This window comes from Vigna unguiculata, chromosome 3 (genome assembly GCF_004118075.2).
Source record: "Vigna unguiculata cultivar IT97K-499-35 chromosome 3, ASM411807v1, whole genome shotgun sequence".
Taxonomy (NCBI): domain Eukaryota; kingdom Viridiplantae; phylum Streptophyta; class Magnoliopsida; order Fabales; family Fabaceae; genus Vigna; species Vigna unguiculata.
The window spans coordinates 53617774-53636686 of NC_040281.1; the positions used below are offsets into that span (position 1 = coordinate 53617774).

An 18913-nucleotide genomic window follows, 5' to 3' on the forward strand; every position below is an offset into this window, starting at 1 on the left:
TTTTCGTTGAATATGATTCATGATTCACAATTAAAAAATTAGCCTCGTGATTCACAATTAAGAATAATATTGGTTACAATACAGGGACCTGATTTCTATTTTCTCTCTTAACCTGACAGCTATACAACATTTTCTCGAGGGGGTACCTATCAAAATCTCTATGAAAAAGGGAGCTAATTTCTATGTTACAGGAGAAAGAATTGAATCCTAAAGGAGAGGGATAGAGCTTTATACAAGGTGTCAAGGTACTACGGTTGGGGTTGGACTATGGTGCTTCGCAAATCCAAAAGGCCTCTGCTGTGGTGCCACAAAAAATATGCATGCCAATGGCTGTTCTACTGCCATAACATAAGACATGCCCTGCTACAAAACTTGTTCTTCAACCAACATAGAAGGGACTGGAACCATCACATTTACAGTATACACTGGACGCATACAATCACAGCAAGCATCCACTCTGCATCTAAATCTGGGAATTTGCAGGGTTTTCTCACAAAAATTATCAGTTGGCCACATAAATCCCATTTGAACAGCATGCCATCAAAGAATCAACTCTCCTAAGCCTGTTGTATGTTCAATTCCACAGGATGCAGGCGTTCATCATTCCAAGCCAATGTATCAGCTTGAAAGGCAAATTGCCACATCATCATCATCATCATCATTCAAAGGGAGAGGCTTCTTTACTGATCTCGGAAGCACTCCCCTTGCTCGGGTACATTCCTGCTCTTTGGCAAGACTGTGATGTTTGATGCAAAGGAGCAGAAAATCCAGTCGTCAACTATCTTTTGCACCCTTTTTTGTCAAGTTAACGCCCTTAGCCTTTTCCATTTCAGCCTCTTTCTCAGCTTTCTTCTTCTCTAACTCTGCTTGTTTGCCATTTTCTTCATGTGCTTTCCGGAACAACCTTATAAAATTTAGCAGGGTTGTGGTAACTGCAATTGTTAAACCACCGCCAATTACAAGTTAGCTTGAGTATAACAGAAAACGCGAGAATGTATTTCTGTAATGTTTGAAAATACATATGGATGATGGAACTCCTTTACATTTAGATTTTCCCTCTATTTAGCTAGTTCTGTTCTGTAGCAGTGCTTACACATAGATCCAATGAGGAAAGGAATTTCTATTACTTTAGCAACTCATTACCACACCTTTCATTTTACAGAAGGATTTGAAATAGTTCAGTACATTTTCATTAGAAACTCTTAGAAGTTGGGTTTAGCCTATGTCAACCTTACAAGGATTACATTGCTAATATTTCAAATTGATATGGAATATAAGAACACTTCCTCACACCAAACACCGAACATCTATAGTGTTAACAAATGCAGTTAATTCAACAACTCCCCCTAGTGCCTAGGAATAGACATCTACAGTGTAAGGTGACACAATAATATATCTAGGATAGACTCTAATACTATCTTAGAACTTGGATTTAAGCTTAACCTCATCCCAGAAACTAGTTCATAAGGTTGCTATCCGAGTCAAACTGGACAACATTGTGATATCTCTACTCTAGTTAATGTGAGACTCGATAGAAAACATTAACAAATAAATACAAGCATGCTTCCTTAACCCTAGACAAGAAAATCACATTTCTAAAACATCCTAATTTCTACAAAATACATACTTGTCTCAACCACAAATGCAACAGGTCATGAATACTTTCACAAGAAACATTACAGGTTAACACTCTATAATTTCATATGAAAAAAGGATGCGTTTGGAAGAGCTTATTTGGATTTATCTGATATAAGATTTTGTCTACATATTTGGGAGAGCTTATGATATATCATGAATTGTTTTAGCTTTGTATCAATAAGATCTTTAGAATAGCTGAAAATTCTTGCAACTTATTTGAAAACAGTTTAAGCCTATTTTCCATTCCGCTACAGAAATGACTTATTCATAAGTTCTTACATGATATAAACAATTTTAGTAAGCACTTAATGAAGTTGTTTACCAAACACACCCTAAGTAACCAGTGAAAAAGACCAGTGCCTTCGTATAGTACCAACAACATAACCATGTCAGTCACCAACTTACCTTGCTCAAAAGGGCAACGAGCAGGATCCTCACCAAAATATAGGGCAAGTGCATCAGCATTTCTACCCTGTCCATAGGCAAATTATACAATCTTTATATTTCTTCATATTGGTGCGTAATGTACAAAGAAGATAGTTAAGCATATTACCACTATAGCATATAGGTTTGTTAGAGATGCTACCTCTGACTCAGATACACCAATAAATTCTTTCAATTTCTGAACAGAACATTAAGAAAAAGTCAAAGGTACTGAAAATAAAAAGTGGATAATAAGCCATACAAAGTAGAATTATACTCATCCATGTAAATATGAAGGAAAATGTGGCCACTGATTAAAAAAATTAAAGTTCCACTTAACTTCAGCTTGACACAAATGTTTATTCAAGGCTAAAGCAACAATTGGAAATTTATAATTTGCTCATCACAACAAGGAGCTAATAGAATTAAGAAGAATCTGACAAGTAGCAATGCTGGCAAGCAAAATGTTCAGACATAGAATAAAGTGAAAATCGGTAAAGAAAAGCATTTGGAATTGTTGAGAAATAGAATGCATGGTGTAATTAGGAAAGTTCATCGTGTATATAGTTTATGTCAACTATATACAACTTTCAAAAGCATTAAAATCAAGAAACAATGAGCATACAAAAATTCCCGAAACACCAAAGCTTATCTTTCTCTCTCCATATCAGAAATCGTGACTTGTTTGAAATAGCCATGAGCAGAACACCAACAAGAAGCAAAGAACACAATCCTATCCAAACTAGCTCAGGGAATGAGCCACTCCTAAACATATGAGTAAAAAGTTCTAACTGAATAAAATAAATATCATATAAGCACCCTAACAACTGCACCCCAAAACATGGAAGGACACAACTGTTTTGACACCAAGTGAACAGCTGCGTTTCCTTTTAAAATACAAGTTTGGAATTTTGAGCTTCTTCTGGCTTTCTGTAGTTCAATTCTAACACCAGGTATGCTATCACCCTCGATATTTGAGGCAAAGTCAGTTCCCATTGTTAGCTGTTTTCCTTACAAATCAAAGGAAAAAACATTTGCCAGCTTCTGAAAACTGTTGTTTAAATCCACAATAAATTCCCTTACAAGTTGTATCAGAGGTATTTTACTTTTCTAGAATAAGCGACCAATAAGCACTTTGGGACCTCAAAGCAACAATATTACCTCTTAAATAAAGAGGAAAAGCATTACAAACTGTCAGCACAAAAATTGTATAGCGTAAAACACGATTAAATGTACATTTATATCTGATGCTAAAAATCAATGGCTGTGATAAGTAATCTAACAAAAGACTGTCACACACAATGAACAAAACAAGATGAGAAAAAATATGCAAGAGTCTGCAAATCTTCACATCTAACATGAACAACCCATGCACAGTCATAAACTTTCATAATTGCATGAACAACCACTACTTTGAATTCACTTTAAAAATTGAACTTTTCCCTTTTATTATTATTATTATCCTGATATAATGAAGAATCAAGAGACTGACATAAAAATTCTTAACACCTCATGGAAAACTGCAGAAACAGGTCCATCATTTGCACATGCAGCAAATTCTTGTTTAACTTTTTCTAATCCCTTGACGATTGCCTGCATCTCTTCTGCTAATGACTTCAATTGTATCTGAAAGAAGTGGTGCGCCCAGTCAATACATTGTAATATTATTACCCAAAACAGGTAGTTAAATTGTTCCATTGCAACAGCTTTTTCTTTCATCCATAAATGTAAATATAACTTTAACTTTGATCCATGAGTAAATGAAGGGTGTAATCATCCTACTTTTGCTGCATCAAGCAAATAGCAGCTTGTAAGCCTTGTACACATTAAGAAATGAAACCAAGAGATGCGGAGTAAATAAAAGGGATTCTGCAGGAACATCAATCAACATGTGAGCTCGTCAATGATATTTCACTTGATTGTGATTACAGGTAATTGCATATTTCACTAAGGTTTCTGTGTGTGCACACTTGGAAATTTAAAGAAAATTTCCTTTTGTAGAAGCCACAACAAATGTTTAAAAAAAAAGTTTGGACCAGCCAATAGGACTGGTTTGTTGGAAACCAGACATATCAATGAGTTGATTCAATTATTGGATAAAAATGCTATTAAACAATATATATATATATATATATATATATATATATATATATATATATATATATTTTCTTATTATGTTGTTTAGAAATTTTTTTAATACTATTATTATTTAATTTATCTTATATATTACGTTAATTAGTTTTCCACTCTAACTATGTAATCATTATATCACACAATATGCTTTATTAGTTTATTATATTATATATTAATGTTGAAACAAATTTTATATTTTATATTAAATTTTTATTATTATTCTTTAATTTCATTATATCATTACTACTATGAGTTGATTATATTATGTTATTTTTACATAAAAAACAAAGAAAGAGTTGTGGACTCAAAATGGGGCCAACAATTCAAAACAGGCAGGCAAGAGATATAGAAAACACAAAACCCTAGTTTTGGCCCAACCTTTCAGCAGCTTATGAAAACACCGATACTTAATGTGCATCATATATATCGATATGTACCTAATACTGATACAATATGACTCTGCACAGATACATAATGATATGAAGAATGAAAACCTACGAAGCAGCAATACTTTTATCTGTTTCACGTATCTAGACAGCAATACTTTTGGATACTTCACCGGTAAGTGTTGGTGAAGTATCGAAGCTTTTAAAGCATTTATATCCAATAAAACTACAAGAAACATACAAATGTGTGATCTAGAAACAGTCTCTTCGTAAACCAAAGAGGGAATTGTTCTCTTTATGAACAATTTCAAAAAGTAATGAGATTGATAGCGGTACTCCAATATGTAAATGCTAGAAAGTAACTTACAATGATAACCACTTATATTTTTTAATTCAGCAATGTCTAAATTTGGTTTTTAGATTTGCACAATTGCAGTTATATATTTATGTTCTATAAACTTTAACACTTTTAAATATGTATATTGCATGCATTATATAATGTTATTTTAGAATAATTGTATGGCTGTATTGGATACACATCATATCTGATACATGTATGGAATCACTGCATCATAGTCAATTGCTATTAGCTAGGTTTGGCCCAAACAGACAACAGAATGCAAAGGAGTGGCAGGTTGCAATATTGTCAACAGCGAATGTAGTGGTGTCATGCTCAATGACAACAAATGCCACAGCCATGCCCAGGGACATAGAAGGTCACATAGCCTTGTTTGTCGATGGTGCAATTTTACACCACAACATCACAATTTTACACAATTTACCTTGTGAGTGGTGTTGTGATAGCCACAACATCCATGTGCTTTGTGATGAATGCATCAGGAGCAATAGGGGCCAATATGCTCCACCTCCTCAAACTCAAGACCTTGGTTTGGCTGGAACAATCAGACACATGTTGATGTTGGGTCTTTCAAGGGAGATTCGATATCAATGAAGTGTGATCAACCTATATAAGAGATTATAGCACTACCTCTTGTCCAGAACCTCAAGACAATGGATTTGTGGATCTTTTTCCTTACTTGTTCAACTTTCTCATTTTTACTAAATGATGGATTTAAACTCACATAGATTCCTAACAATCTACCCCTCAAGTGAGTCCCTTCTATGTTAGCACACTCCCCCTCAATTCTAACCTTTACTTGTATTGTTGTTTATCTTAATTGGTCATCTTACCTTAAACACCTGCTATGAAGACTTCGGATATAAAGAATCCACAAACCTAGGATTCTTCACTGACTCTCTGAATCCATCACCAAGATGAACCATAGATTCTAATAACCAATTGGGTCTTTCAAGAAAGGATTCACTAGAGATATTCGATATTAATGAGCTGTGAGTAACCCATATAAGAGATTATGACATCATCTCTTACTTAACCTTAAGGCAATGAATTTGTGGGTCTTCTTCCTTGTATGTTGTTCAACTTTCTTATTTCTTATTAATGTGGGACTCAAACTCACTTGGATTTCTAAGATTCATTCATGTTCTCAGTGGTTTCTTTTACACACACACACATACATGCTGATTCAAGGAGGTAAATTGTTTTTTTAGTCACTTCCTAGCTCACCAGCCTCCAAAACCAAGCCTATTGGAGTTATAAACTTATTTATAAAAGCTAGAAGGAATGTGCTCACTTTTACAAATAATGGGGAAAAGTGAAACTAAACCAACAAATCGGGAAAGTAATGCTAACAAATTGATCATCACCTTAGTGGAATCTTCCAGGCTAACAAGGTCTAGGTGGAAATCAAGGAGTTTGGGTGACTTTTCAGCTAGGACCTAGTGCCAAATAGAGGAGGAAAAAAGGTTAGCAACCAAATAATATCTTCATTTGTTGCAATTGACACTTATACCTTGCAGAGATAATGCATCAGTGTCATTTTACTGTTAGAAGCACGAGTGTCAGTGAGCTTTAAAAGGCTATCTAACTTGAATCCAACTGCAGATCCTGGAAAAAAGAAATCATTTTATATTAATGCTTATCCATAAACTGGACATTCTACACTAGATAATAAGATCAAACAGAATCGTGTAAACCATTGACTGCTAACAAATAGATTTTGGCACCTTCTGTCAGTACATCCAGCAACAAATAATGACAATGAAATTGCCTTTAGTATAAAAAACTTACAGACTTACCCCTTGCTGTTCCTTGATTCAATGTATTACCCAAATAGAGTATTTTCTTCATTATCTCCTTCAGTTTAGCAGAATGTCGGACCTGTTACCAAGAAAAAAGTGCATATAGTCAAAGAAACTCAAACAAAACAACATTCATCGGTAGGAAATGTAAAGTACCTCTTCACAGGCAGAGTTAACAGTGTTTAAACTCTTCTTAAATTCCGTAAGCTGCATAACGTGCAAAGTATGATATCGGAAGGGAAAAGGCCAAATTCACTGAACATTCAGAAGTCAAAAATATATTACAGAAATCATCAGACCTGGGCGCCAAACTGAATCTTGAAGGCAAATACTCTTAATTTTGACTCCACCCTTGGCACCTTCATCAACTCTATAAAAAACTGAAACATCACAAAATATATTATATGTAATATATAATATATAATATACATAAATAATATATAATATACAATAGGAACTTAAATGGAAAAAAAATCTCCAAAAGAATTTATTTACTTCCCAAAAATCACTTTTCTAACACAAAAAACAAGGCAGCATCAACAAACTGTCATTTCATTACATAAATAAATTTTGAATTTATATACATTGACTTTTTAATAAACCAAACTGCTTACTAACATTTTCTTTTCTATTGGATGTGGACCACAGATTAGGATCATCATGTCTTTCTATTTAAATATTTATTTAATTCCATTTATTGTTTCTTTATCTTCCCAGATCTTGATGAGATTTTCGTATCAGAATCAGATTTCATGTCCTTTACATTAATATTTTTAGTAGGATAATTGTTACTTGCGAGGATACTTCATTTTTTATGTTATCAATTAGGACAATTGTTAGATATAACACAATCCTATTAATTAAAGATATCTCCGTAACCTATTAAAAGGGCAGGCTCGAGTAGAATATTATCAATGAGAAATAATTTGTAAAAGAAACTTGAATTAGTTTAGGAGGAGCTTTGTAAAAGACAAGTGTGCCTTCCCCTTTAACGAAAAGATTGCAAGAAAAAGTCTCCCATGACCTGATCCTATGCAAAGGTTCATGACAAACAATTGCCAACCATTAAAGATTCTAGTATTTCATCCCAACCAAAATATGAAAAACCCTAGAGCCAAATACTCTAAACTTAACACACAATAATTGGTCAAAGATCTTCAGGGAACCCAATCTCCACCAAAATAAAACAGAACACATTACTGGCTACAAAGAAATGCAAGAACAAATGAGAACCAATTTCAGAACAATGATCAGCTCTTATCACCAAATAAACACTTTTATTTGAATAAGTATGAAAATAAAAGACTACTTCACTTCATTTTGCACGATAAAACTTGGATTGTTTAAGCCCATAGAAAGATCTTTGTAGTTTGTTAAATAATCCAAACTATCCTGAGTAACGAGTATGGGAGGTTGTTTCATGTAAAATTCTTCAAGTTCTCTATGAAGATAAACATTTGTTTATATCTATTTGGAAAAACTCAAGTCTCACATCAACTAAAGGCAAGTTAAAAATTATACAACACTCTTTCATGAAGAATAACCCAAGTGCCATTGGAGAATTCTTCAATAAAAGTAACAAAATATAAGAAAAACTAAAGAAAGACACAACTAGTTCCCTGTACATTTGAATAGATAATTAATAAAGGAAAAACAACACATCCTTAAACTAGCTTTGGAAGGAAGAATGGACATATTGACCAACTGACATGACTCAATTCAAAGTTATCTTTACACGATTCCAAACCATTTGCTTCATTCTTGACAAACTTGGGAGACCTAATAGTTCATAAAGAAGGTTTGGAGAGTTGTAATTCAAGTTATAGAAGTATTTGATTAAAGGTAATAAAAACCACATGATTCTTGCCCTACACCAATTACTCATCCTAGACCAGGTTTTGGCATAGTAAAAGAATCAACACCAAAGGTTACTATACAATTTAGAGAGCAAGTTGACAAAGGGAGATCAACCTAAAAGGAAAGAGAAAAAACAAAACAAGCACCATGTTGGTAATCTATGCCCTTCTTCTGAGATGTTTAATATTACAGAGTTCAGTACTCTCGAGAATCTTTGTATCTCTATTTAGTAGGGTATTGTTCCTTCGATCATTCCTGTTTTTTGGTTATCTCCTCCTTGTCATTGTATGACGTGCAATATTGATGGTGCTGCTCATGGCGCACCTGGTCTTGCTGCGTGTAGGGGGTTGTTTAGGGATAAATCTGCTACTTCTCTTGGATATTTTACTAACTATGCTACTGTGAAAACAGCTATATATGCAGAAATTTTTGGTGTTACTCGTACTGTTGGAATAGCAGCTGAGAAAAAATACCATAGCCTACGGCTAGAATGTGATTCTATGTTGGTGATGCAAGTTTTCTCCAATCATCAGAAGCTTAAGGGTACGAGATTTCATGTGTCTGACAAACTCGTTTATTTTGGGGTGACACACAGATGTACTAGGTGATGGGATTTTATTCCTAATTTTATTTAGTTTGATTTCTGTAGGAATAGACTGAATCTACCTAGTTATGTTTCTTGAGTAGGTTTTGGTATAGTCCCCCATTCGATTTGTATTTTTTATATTCTTTATGATATGTGAATTTAAGTATGCTGCAAATGACAAAATAATTCGGGATGTCAAACTAGTTGGCGTAGAAACTAATAATTTTTTGTATAGCTTCTTTGCTTTTGTTCTTAAAAAAATAAAAAAACTTATGATATTTTTCCTTATTTAAACAATCGAGAGAAATAATTTTGGCCCCTTGATGAACAAAGACATGTGACCAGTAATGAATAGTGAATAGTTCGGGGGTAAATGATGACAGCTGTTATTAACAGTGCACAAATGAACAATACAGGTGGGTCAGATCAGAACCAATGATTCAACCTCCAAGACTTTATAGGATCTGATTTTCTCAAGGCACTTGCTTGCAAGATCTGATTCAAAAGTTAAATACATTTCAGTGCTAGTCATAAGACTTTAAAAGCTAGTCATTAGACTCATTCCAAAATTTACAACTGGTGTTCTACCAATCAATCTTATGATAAACCCATTAATCACAAACCAAAGAAAATCCTTCATAATCTTCTCAATCCTATAAGCAACTACCACGGAATGCAAAAGAAATAGATAATACAGTGGATGCTATCCAGCTATACCATATGGCGGTCAATGTTATGCTTTAAAGGGACACATGTGAGAAAGGTCGGATTAGAAAAAAAGAGAATTAAAATGGATGTGTATTGTGCAAAGGAGAGGAAGACCAGAAAAGATATGGGGGGAAGTAGTCAAGGGAGATCTCAAGGTAATAATATTTCTGAAATTTTGTTTTTATCCGTGCTAAATGGGCATCTTGTGGTCCACGCAGTTAACCTTACCTAGAAGGATAAGGCTGTTATTATAAAGGTAATTGAGTTCCAAAATATAAGTACAACCACTCAATAAAGGAAGCACCCCTCCAACATTTGAACCACTTGAAAATCTTTTTGATGACAAATTCATAAATGGAATGAAAAATTCATAAAATAGGTGAAGGACTGTCAGAATTTGGCGACACAACAAAAAAGAAAAAGACATGGCTAAAATCTAAAAATCTATGTAAAAGCACAATAAAAAGCACTTTCTGAAAGGTTCATCTTTAACCCAAAAAAATAATTCAAAACATCCAAGAATCGAAAGAGAATCAGTAAAGAAATTGACATTGACATTCAAATCCTTGCCGGCGAATTTAATTGTTTTGTAGTGCTTTAATCTCAAGATTTGACTATTTATACCAAGAGTCCTGCAATTACTAAATTTGAATAGACTACACATCAATTCTTTTATGCAATCATTCCTCCCACCTCCCTCTCAGATTTTGTTGCAGACAATACTGGCCAAACAAACTGGCTAATACTAGATAGTTTTATCAATATTACAAGTTTAATTTTTCCCTAAACTTAAATTGTGAGAATTTCATCCCATCACCAATATTCTAAAGGAAATTTTACTTTCAAATAGCTCATTCACCGTTCATGAAACCTGACGATACCACATGGCATGAGTCAAATACATATAACAGTAAAAGGAAGCATGTATAATTCTATTACCCACGATCTCTGCTCATAACCAACATATATATTGTTATGACTGAAATAAACTATTGCACACCTGTTCACACTTCCCCAAAAGTTCCTTGTCACCGGTGTATCCCTAAACAACCATAAACAAAAGGAATCAAAATTGGAAATCAAACAAATCAAAGCAAAAGGAACAAAGTAATAGAAGATACCACAAAATAGAAACTTTAGGGTACGTTCGGCAGGGTTGCAAGTTTTCAGCTTTTTGTTTAAAGATGCAATTTCAAAATCAAAACAAAGCATGTTTTACAAAAATGAATTTGAAATGGCTTTTAACTCATTTTCAAAACCAAAAACAAAAATATTTATGAATTTAGTTTTCAGTTTTAGAAAACCACATCTCAGTAGCTTTGACTATGGTCCTTCCCATCATCATCACAGCCACTTGCACCACCTTTATCACCACCATCATTGCTACCACCATTGTCTCTACTCCTACCACCATTACTACCTAAACTGCCACCACCACCACCACCACCATCAGCATCATCACTATTAACATTGTTGTCACCACTTTTACTGTCACAAACATCACTACCACCTCTACATGCACCACCATTATGAATGTTGTTATTACTTCGACAACCATCAATAATAACACTACTACTTCCACCACTATTGTTATTTTTACTACCACTTCTAACATGGTCAAGGCTAAAACATATCTTTAAACTAATTTTAACCAAATAGGGAAGTTTTAATCTAATTTATTTTGAAACTAGAAATTAGAAAAAAGATACTAATTTTCAAAACTAAAAACTAATTTTTACAACTAAAATGGTTGTAGTTTCTAAAACCTTTTGAAATTTATAACTCAGAACCACCCTAAACGAACCCTTGATTATTAAAACAAGATGTAAGGAGGGATAAATTTATTAAACTTCACCTTTATAAGATCCATCTCCTCTTTTGTAGGACAAAACTTAATAAGATTTTCCACTTGATCAACATCTAATACTGACTCGTCCAAAGCCAGTACTGCAGCCTGAAATATCCCGTCAGAATGTGTTATAAAAGATAATACCTACCACTGATAGATACAGGTTGAGATTTAGAAGTTAGAAAAGTTTGAAGCAGATATGGAGTCCAAAAGATTGTTTATCTACTATCAGCAGTTCAGTACTAATATTCATCTTCCACATATTTTAAGAACCAGTCTTAATGAAAGCAAAAAAGAATTAGTTCACCATAGTGCTTCATGAAAAAGAAAAAACAGTTCTTTTCATAAAAAAAAAGAAAAATACTTATCTTAAATAACTATTCCTAGATGATTGTAAAAATATTCCCACATCAAAGTATCAGCTTACCATCATATCGGGAAGTGGCATCTTAACCTTAGTGAGCATAATTTCAGTATTATTAGCCCTCCTTAGATCAACCTAAAATCAATAATACAAACACACAAGTTATTGACAGGTTAACAGGGAATCAAATGAAAATCAATTCAATGATAGCTTTAAGGTTTATATCAAAAATCAAGTTTTGAAATATTCATGTTTGTGTGTAGAATAATACCAAGGTGACTCTGTCAGTTTTAGATCCAGCAGATTTGCCCTTCCCTCCAGATTTTCCAGCATCAGCAGGTTTTGGAACATTTAAGGAGAAAAGCTTCTCTAGCTCTGAAAAATCGAACTCTGGTGCACTAAGAACATAAAACCAGTCATAACAAAATATAGGGAGATAAATAAGATAGAGAAAATCATACAATTATACATAATTGAAAAGGCAAACATGTTCAACAGTAGAAAAGACACATTACATTTGTGGTTCTCCATGTCTTTGTAATTCTTCCCATAAACTTCCTTGTAGTGCCCTTGTAACCTTGCTCCAATGTAAAGGCTTTAAAGAGGATTTACGGGCTGCAGGCCCTGTAGGGCGCCCAATCCCACGTCCTCCCCCTCTTGGATCAACTCTAGCATTTGCACCTTTTGCACCAAATGGCGGAGGTGGCGGAGGTCCACCCCCAGGAGGTGCAGGAGCACCAGGAACACCTGGGGGAGGTGGAGGACCTCGACCACCAGGAGGAGGTGGAGGAGGTGGTCCTCTACCACCAGGAGGTGGAGGTGGTGCTCCAAACATTGGGGGGGGAGGAGGAGGTGGTCCTCTACCACCAGGAGGTGGAGGTGGTGCTCCAAACATTGGGGGAGGAGGAGGAGGTGGTCCTCGACCACCAGGAGGTGGTGGTGCTCCATACGATGGAGGGGGTGGAGGAGCGGGTGTTCCATACATGGGAGGAGGTGGAGGAGGTGGTGCTCCATACATTGGAGGAGGTGGAGGAGGTGGTGCTCCATACATTGGAGGAGGTGGGGGAGGTGGTCCTTGACCGCCTGGAGGAGGAGGTGGGGGAGGTGGTCCTTGACCGCCTGGAGGAGGAGGTGGTGGAGGTGGTGTGCCATACATCGGTGGAGGTGGTGGTGGAGGTGGTGCTCCATACATTGGAGGTGGAGGGGGTGGTGGGGCTCCACTTGATGGAGGAAGAGGTGGTGGAGGTGGCGGTGGAGGTGGGGCTCCATTTGATGGAGGAAGAGGTGGTGGTGGAGGAGGTGGGGCTCCATTTGATGGAGGAAGAGGTGGTGGCGGGGGAGGTGCGGCTTTATACATTGGAGGAGGTGGAGGCGGGGCCACACTTGATAGAGGAGGAGGTGTGGGTGGAGGTGGTGGTGGTGGAGCTTGACTAAAAGGAGGTGGTGGTGGTGGTGGAGGAGGACTATTGAAAGGAGGTGGAGAGGGAGGTAATGAAGTTGTACCAAAAGGAGGAGGAGGTGGTGGCGGAGGTATAGGTGGTGAAGTTGAATATATGTGTGAATTAGCTAAAGGTGGTGGAGGGGGAGGTATAGGTGGTGTAGCTGAATATATATGTGAATTGGCTAGGGGAGGGGGAGGGGGAGGGGGAGGCGGAGAAAGGGGTTGAGTTGGAGGTGGGGTTGCTGGTGGAGGTGAACCTTTATATGATGCAAATGGGGGTGTTGGGGGAGGAGGGGGTGGAGGAGGTGGAGGAGGTGGAGCCCTATTTGTTGAAGCTGTAGGAAACATGGGAGGAGGGGGAACCGACGGAATTTCATTCTTTGGAAGAGGTGATGCTAATGGTGTCAAAGGAGGAATGGATGAAACTTCATACCTTGGAGGTGGTGGCGGTGGAGGAGGCTGTGAAGGGATCACTGCAGTAACCACTTGAGAAACATCCAGTGTAACATCGATGCTTGCAAATGGAAGAGGGGTTGTAGGAAGTGTTAAAGATACACTAGTCTCTTCAACTATTGATGAAGCCACAGATTTCCTAGGGGATGGGAAAGGTACTAAGCTCCCTACATTTTCCCCAAAAAAGGGGGGCGGGGGTGGTGGTGGGGGTGGAGAGAAAGGAAGAGAAGTTTCAGGTGGTCTCATAAATGTTGTTAAAGTTGAAGGTTGAAATGGTGGTGGTGGAGGAGGTGGTGGTGGTGGTGGCATGAGGGGCCCTTTCCCACCCAAAGAAGATGGTGATACTACAGGAGATGGAGAGCCTTGAGCTGATACACCGTCCTTTAATGATGAGGATTCAAAAACTTGAGAAGAGACTCTACTGTGAGCTGGAGGGGGAAGGGGAGGAGGTGAGGAAGGATGTAGCAGTTGTTCTGAGCTCTGCTCTTGCGCTGGAGTATCTGACTGAAAAGATGTCTCTTTAATTGATGACAATGGTGATGGTAGACCTTTTTCATCTATTTCTGCTGCTATATAGCCAGAAGATTTTGAAGAGGCCACCTTCCGGCTTTTTAGGTCATTTGTTTTGTCAATAGAAGCAACAACTGCAGAAACAACAGGAGCAGATAAGGATCTTGTTTTGGCATCTTCCATTTTCTCTTTTGTGGAAGACAAATTTATCAGTGCAGCTGGTGCACTATTATTCCTTGATGGTGGATAATAGACGTGCATTGAATTTGTATAAGAACCCTTGTTAGAAGGAATCCATCTAGTTACTGCATTTGGCTTAGCTTGTTTTGCCTGAAAACCATGGGTTTCTTGCTGTTTAGTCTTTTGCTTTGCTGCAACTGTATCTCCAACTGGCTTCGAGTTGGATGGAGGTTGTTTCTTGGCAGTAGATGGAAGTACTTTCCCATATTTTTGTTCAGCCAAATCAGGCATCTGGTTCCCAGCCTTGGAGTCTGGCTCCTTCTCTGTTACCTCCTTATCTTCATCATATTCATTTTCAGTGACTGCAAATTCCTGTTGCACATGCATGGTAACTTCCTTTGTTTCCAGAGGAGGTTTCATCATATCAGAAACAACTGCAGTGGAAGGTGACTTAATTTCTCCATCATCCACAGCAATGTCCTTCACTGCATGAGGGTCTGAATCTACGCTCCCATCAAATTTATAGTTATAGTGAGCATCATCAATAGAGATGTCTTTCACAGTATTGATACCAGGATCCATCTTGTAAACCTGCTTGGTGATCTTGTCATCTGGTGGACAATCCTCAAAATTATTAGGATCAGACTTATGCCTCCAGACCTCTTTATGAGTTTCATCATTCACAGCATTTTCATGGAAAGCCTGAGAATAATACTCTGTCTTACCTTCTTGTGCATCAATTACACTGCTGAAGATCTCTTCTACTTCATAGAACTCATCAGGTGAAGCACTTTCTGTCTCAGCACTCTCAATCTCATTTGCATCTTCACTCACCGTGACTGTGGTTAGATCAGGTATAACAGCATCAGCGTCCAAAAAAAGCACCTGATACAGATATGAGTACGTGTTCAACTCCTACAGCTCCAGAAAATGGCCTTTGTGGAAGAATAACAATAACTTACCTCTGCTTTGAAGTCCTTGGGAAATAGGTCCTTTGCCTCCCACAAAATATCAATTTCATCACGGTTCAGCATCAAAATATTTGACCGCACAAATGCAGTATGAAACATAACTCTAAACATCAATTCCTCACGAACAAAATCATCACTTAAATGTATGCACTCAAGAACCACATCCCCTTGAACACGACAACGCAAGTCAATTTTCACGAGCATACACTCTGCCTGTGATTAAAATTTAATAAGAGGACGCTCTATCTAATCAATTCACAATTCAGTATCAATAGTGGAAATTTATATGGCACCTGTAGGTAGTGGCGAACATGTTTTTTGGATTGTGAAGTTGAAAAAAGAAGCTTTGAACTTCTAGTGGCAGAAATTGAAGGGTCTTGACCATAAACACGTACAACGGGCCTGCAACCTTTTCCATCGTCAAATATTGGAAGGACTCTAAGAATCAGACAATCCAAAAATAAGGGTGTTTCCGATGGTGGCCATTCAGCGCCCAAACTTCTCCTGGAAATATACTGAAGATATCTTAAATGGGAAGCTTGTGGATTCAAAGGACACAAAATGTGTAGTAGTTCTTTTGGAGCTTGCTTGTAGACCATTTCAAGAGTCTTTTGCTCCCCGCTGTACTGTTTCCGGTATAACAGAAGACCTGCTAGCATAAATGCCAGCACGGGCCAACCTCCCCTTTCACAATGCATCAAAAGCACATTTTGTTGCCCCTCCAGAGACAACCAGCTTTCACTTGATCGAAGGAAGTGATGGATCATCTCTAACGGCAGAACAGGACAACCCTCATACTGCCGAGGGTACTCCATAACTGTCATGTCATACTGAGAAAGTATGTCTGAGATTTGGCCGCGTCTCTCCCCTTCTCTGAAGTTGAATACCATGAAAGAAGCATCTGGAAAGTAATCCTGTAGCTGAGCCACAATCCCCCCCATATAAACTCTATATTCATCTTCTTCCAAGACATCCGGGGAGAAGCAACAATCAAAAACTGCAAAAAATGGGTATGGAATAGTCAGATACTACCAATTCGGTAACTAGGGTACTTATTTACAACTTTAAAAATCATGTTTTCATTTCAATATCAAGTTAGAAAACCCAAAGGCAATAAGCAAAGAAGAAAGAATTTCTTAACAGAGAACACTGTTTCATTTTGCCAGTATACATCTTTGCAACAAGGAAAAAAAAAGGGAATTGTTGCAAGCCATAAAAAAATGTCTTAAAGGACACACTAAATGGCCTCAGTTTAAAATCTTCCAGAGCTCATCAAACAGCAACCTAATTGATAACTGACCACCATGAATCACATAATGCTTTATTTTTACTTCTCCAGAGTAATTAGTGTCCTACAATAAAGCAAGAGAGGAAACTAAGAAGTCCAAATTAAAAAAAAAAAAAAAAAAAAGGTCCACCCTGTTGTAGCTCCACCGAAGGCATTGGTTTGAAATGACATTAATGAAATTTAACTAAATTAGCTTCTAAACATTAAAACGAGTCCTAAAAGCTACAAAATCAGCTGCCCCTTAACTTGGAGAGTTGAAAAAGTAACGGATGAACGCTTCCGGTGCATTCATGAGCTGAATTGTGCAGAGAAAACAGAACAATCAATGAAGAAATAGAAAATGGGGAAAGTAAAAACCAGAGGGAAATGGAGAGAAAGCAAACCATAAACTCTCTCGGAAATCTCCAGAAGCCGATCCGGCGGCTTCCGGTAGAAGAACCTTCTGAACAGCGCCATCTGATGGCGCTGTTTCTACCCCGATCGGATCCAAACCGGTAATTGGGTTGGTCCACCACCAAGATCAAAACTTTTTGCCCCCAACAATTGAAGCCGCAGATCTTGCAAATACCCAATTCGATCAGAGGACAATAGAAGTCGGAAATGCTCAATTTAGAGGCAGAAGAGAGCAAAAGCAAAGGTGGGTGACGTGATCCAATGGAAAGCTGAATTGAAGAAAAACAATAGTCAAAGAATTGAATTCTAAAATGAAAATAATAAATTAAAAAAACCGAATTGAAGGGGATAGAGGGGTAGAAGAAAAATTGAAGTGAAGTAGAAGTGGAATGCAAAAAAGGTAATAAACCTTTATCTTGTTTCTTCTTTCTTTCTCTTTTTTTGGTAAAGCGGGGTGAGAAAATGTGATTACAATGTGAATGGGGGAAGGGGTAACGGAGAAGAGGGAAAGGGAAGAAGGAAGCGTAGTGAACTGAAAAGAAGAATATGAACACTCGTTGGAAGTTAGACCCGTCTCTCTTTCTCTTTCTCTTTCTCCTTCTCTCTCTTTGCCTGTGTGTTGTGTTGTGTTATGTTGCGTCTCTCTGCAACTGCATACAGACAACATATTTTGCCCAAGCTGGGCTTGATGCCACCCTTGTCTACGTGGTTGCTGACGTGGCACCTTACTTCGACATCTTTAACTCCAACACATCCAAAATTTAACAGTTCACTTTTTAACGTAGTTTTCTTCTACGTTTCAATCTAATTTTTAACCTCTTATTATTTCATTCATATTTTTATTAACTTTTTTGTACTGATAATTATGTAAATTTCATATAATTTCTTATTCATTAATATCATAAAAATAATCAATAATGGAAAACTAAACTCTTTAATATATGTATATATATATATAAAAAGAACATTTAATAGAAATTAATTAAACAAATGTATTGTATATTGTTAAATTATTTGAATATATATATATATATATATATATATATATATATATATATATTAATTAATGTTAAGATAAATAATATAACTACAATGTAATGTTCTAAAAAATGTTATCAAATTGGAACAATTAAAATATAACTTGAAATTCAAGACTCTTTATTACTCGTTAAAAATTTTATATATACAATTAAAATCTTGAACTTAGAAAAAAATCATTACTCTAACAATTTCACTTAGATTCACAATTAGGGATTAATTAATACATACAAATCTATCCGAACAACAATTTAGATTATATATCGTTTTGATTTTGGTTCATTTGGATTAACCTAATCATAGTCGGATCCCTTAACTAGTAGATAAATTCTCACACTAATTAACTCAGCTTATATTTAATGTCAATAATATCAATATAAAATAAACAACATCGTATATGTATGAAAAAATAATTTTTTGACTACTAAATTTTTTGACAATTTTTTTTTATAATTTTAAGTGTCATTTTTAATTAATTATTGTTTTTTAATTTTTTTTCTCAAAATTTTAAAATTACTTAAAAAATAACATCTCC

The 18913-nt window shown here is 36.3% G+C and overlaps 1 protein-coding gene across 8 annotated transcripts; it reads right to left on the reverse strand.

Annotated features, from left to right (window-relative positions):
- On the reverse strand, nucleotides 1-18031 carry LOC114178199 (formin-like protein 20). Of its 8 annotated transcripts, XM_028063964.1 has the most exons (20): nucleotides 17750-18031; nucleotides 17331-17609; nucleotides 15953-16656; nucleotides 15651-15872; nucleotides 15414-15573; nucleotides 12620-15299; nucleotides 12376-12502; nucleotides 12168-12239; nucleotides 11747-11845; nucleotides 10892-10933; nucleotides 7040-7120; nucleotides 6897-6947; nucleotides 6738-6819; nucleotides 6452-6546; nucleotides 6306-6377; nucleotides 3844-3930; nucleotides 3571-3687; nucleotides 2192-2260; nucleotides 2044-2110; nucleotides 1-932 (listed from the first exon to the last, which is right to left on the reverse strand). In XM_028063964.1, the coding sequence occupies exons 2-20, from the start codon at nucleotides 17401-17403 to the stop codon at nucleotides 775-777; spliced, it is 5058 nt and encodes a 1685-aa protein (XP_027919765.1). In that variant the 5' UTR covers nucleotides 17404-17609; nucleotides 17750-18031; the 3' UTR covers nucleotides 1-774. The 8 variants fall into 8 exon arrangements, 5 of the variants coding, with proteins under 5 accessions (XP_027919765.1, XP_027919763.1, XP_027919764.1 ...); XM_028063962.1 differs by having other exon boundaries at nucleotides 12620-15573; XR_003603305.1 differs by having other exon boundaries at nucleotides 771-932; nucleotides 3554-3687; nucleotides 12620-15573.
- Nucleotides 18032-18913: the final 882 nt, after the last annotated feature.

Excerpts from the sequence above, each read along its gene's own strand:
- LOC114178199 (XM_028063962.1), bottom strand. The coding sequence starts at position 17,403 with ATGGCGCTGTTCAGAAGGTTCTTCTACCGGAAGCCGCCGGATCGGCTT. Across the intron at positions 16,657-17,330 it reads GATTTCCGAGAGAGTTTATG|TTTTTGATTGTTGCTTCTCC; the intron begins GTTTGCTTTCTC and ends CATTTTTTGCAG. Across the intron at positions 7,121-10,891 it reads TTTTGGGGAAGTGTGAACAG|TTTTTTATAGAGTTGATGAA; the intron begins GTGTGCAATAGT and ends GTGATGTTTCAG.